This window comes from Parus major, chromosome 2 (genome assembly GCF_001522545.3).
Source record: "Parus major isolate Abel chromosome 2, Parus_major1.1, whole genome shotgun sequence".
In the NCBI taxonomy this organism is placed as follows: domain Eukaryota; kingdom Metazoa; phylum Chordata; class Aves; order Passeriformes; family Paridae; genus Parus; species Parus major.
The window spans coordinates 24,817,865-24,820,319 of NC_031769.1; the positions used below are offsets into that span (position 1 = coordinate 24,817,865).

Here is a 2,455-nt window from a genome sequence, read left to right on the forward strand (position 1 = left end):
CGGCGGAAGAGATGGGGGAGCGGCGGGGCACGGCGGCCGCTCTCCGGCAGCGGGCAGGGGTGGGCAGCCAGCGGCAGCCCCCGCCGTCCTGCCTCCGGCACCCCCGCACCCTCCCCGGCGTGCAGGGAGCACAACCGAACAAACTGGTCTATTGTACTGCAAGACATTTACCAACCCCCAAACCTGTTACAAAACAGCAAACCCGGGCTTCTTTCTTTGGGGAGAAAACTACGCACACCACACTCACTCACACGCACACGCACAAAGCATGGCAGGCGGGAGAGGAAGGAAAAGAAAGGAGGGGGAGGGCAGCGGGGAGGAAGACTGGAGACAGGTAAGTGCGCCCCAGGGCAGGAGCGTGCCTTTTCAGGCCTCACCTCCCCCTCTTCCAGCACCCTCCCCGCCAGCCTCAGCTGCCAGAGGGGCATCTTTCATCTCGGGGATCCTTCCAGGGACGCTTTTGGCACATCCACTGCTGTCGCCGTACCCTGCACGGCTGTGAATTACCACTGCCCCCTAGGATGGGGGTCCCCGTGGGAACGTGTGTCGCCGCGGGGATCCCGCGGGCCAGAATTTCTACTGGAGGAGAGCCCACGCTCCATGCGAGAGGTCCGCGCCAGTGGGCAGCTCTCCGGCCATCTCACCAAAGTCGTACCTCCAGCTCTGGGCAGTGCTAGCGACTGCTCTGACGCAAGTTTTTTTTCCCCTAAATAGTGTAAAAAATAAAACAAAAACAATAAAAGTACCTCTGAAACGTTCCTCCTTCAGTCCAAGCCGCTGCAGGCTTTTAGCAGGAGCGAGGGGAGCGGGGCCCTCATTTTATTCTTTTCTCATATTTAGTGGCTCCCTTTGACGGAAACGTAATTTGTATAATTAGCCGAGCGCACACGGGCGACTGATGGGCTGTGGAGTGTGCAGCTCTCGACGCTAATTGCTCTCAGGAAAGGATTCAGGGCGGCTTAAGGCGAGAGATTCGCTTTCTCGCATCAGGACGGGCATCTTTCCCTTCAGTTTAAAGCACTATGCAATGAGACGAACGCGGTCTTGCCAGAGCCCCTTTCCCAGCGGGGAGAGAGCACCGCCGCCCCTCAGCTCGCCCGTGGGTACCTGCAAGGACCGGATCCTCCCAGCACTCACGGACTGCGGTGGCACTGCACGGTACTGGAACAGAATGTGAGCTCCCAGCTCCCATCCTCTTTCCTCACTTTCTTTCTGCAAGCAAATTAGTATTATACTTCTTCCCTCTTATTAATAGAAGAAGGGGTAATTTGGAAACGTTTCTCTTGGTCGAAATAATTTTATTTTATTCAGAATATACAGTTTAATTCCTCTATCTACAATTATTTACAGGTTAAAATAACATTGAAAAAAGTCTCTGGAAAAGTTGAGGTCATAGATTTCAAGGCACCAATGATAGTGTCCACAGCTGAGCCAAAAAATGTCCGTATTGTATAAAAAAGGGTTTCCTTTGAAATGCAATAAGTTACATGCACAAGCTTTACACATTTTAATCTTTTTGTTTGTTTCTTTTCCCTTTTAAAAATTCCCCATATGCATTCCTTTCGTTATTATTCCTTAACAGTAAAACACAGGAGTCCAAGGAACAAAAAAAAAAAAAAAATTACAAAAAATAAAATAATAAGGACCAGGCTCTAATAAATCGTCCCAGAGGCCAGCGCTAACGGGTGCTGTAGGGAGCCGTGGGGTTGGAGGTGGGAGTTGATGGAGTTGGCAGCGGGGTACCAGGAAGCGGAGCTCTCCAGGTAGCTGGATGCAGGGGACGGGTTGGAGTTTGGAGGGTGAGCGTGTGCATGGGCATGGTGGCTGAGGGAGCGGGACGAGCCCTGAGGTTCCCAAACCGCAGGTGACTGTGGAGAGTTGCAGGCCATGGGGTCGCTGGAGCTGGGGCTGTGCTCCGGAGGCATCTCCCCGTTTTTCATGATCTTCTTGATCTTGGATCTTTTATTCTGAAACCAGATTTTCACCTGGGAGCGGGGCAGGAGGAGAGGAGAAGGGAGGAAAGAGGGAGTGGGGAGGGAAAGCGACACCATTAATGCCCGCCTGGCAAGCCGGTGCTTCGCAGCTGCGGCGCCCCGCCGCCCTCCCGCCCCTCCGCGGGGCCGATCCAGCCCTTCCCGCCGCTCCGGGGTGAGCCCCGGTTCTGGACCCGCCGGGCCGAGCCGAGCAGAACCGCTCGCGGTACCTGTGTTTGCGTGAGTCCCAGGGAGGCTGCCAGCTCGGCCCGCTCGGGCAGGGCGAGGTACTGGGTCTTCTGAAACCTCCTCTGCAACGCTGCCAGCTGAAAGCTGGAATAAATAGTCCGGGGTTTGCGCACTTTCTTTGGTTTGCCGTTCACCATCCGCACCTCGGGTTCCGCCACCTCCTTCTCTGCACGGGCGCAAGAGCGGTAAAGAGACGCACACGTTAAGCTGGGGGCAGGCTCCGCTCCGCGCCG

General features: G+C 55.4%; 1 protein-coding gene across 1 annotated transcript; it reads right to left on the reverse strand.

The window, feature by feature from the left end:
- Positions 1 to 1,277: 1,277 nt before the first annotated feature.
- DLX5 (distal-less homeobox 5) lies at positions 1,278 to 2,431 on the reverse strand. Its single transcript, XM_015651259.2, has 2 exons — positions 2,204 to 2,431; positions 1,278 to 1,985 (listed from the first exon to the last, which is right to left on the reverse strand). Exons 1-2 carry the CDS (start codon positions 2,357 to 2,359, stop codon positions 1,653 to 1,655), a joined length of 489 nt encoding a protein of 162 aa, XP_015506745.1. The 5' UTR covers positions 2,360 to 2,431; the 3' UTR covers positions 1,278 to 1,652.
- Positions 2,432 to 2,455: the final 24 nt, after the last annotated feature.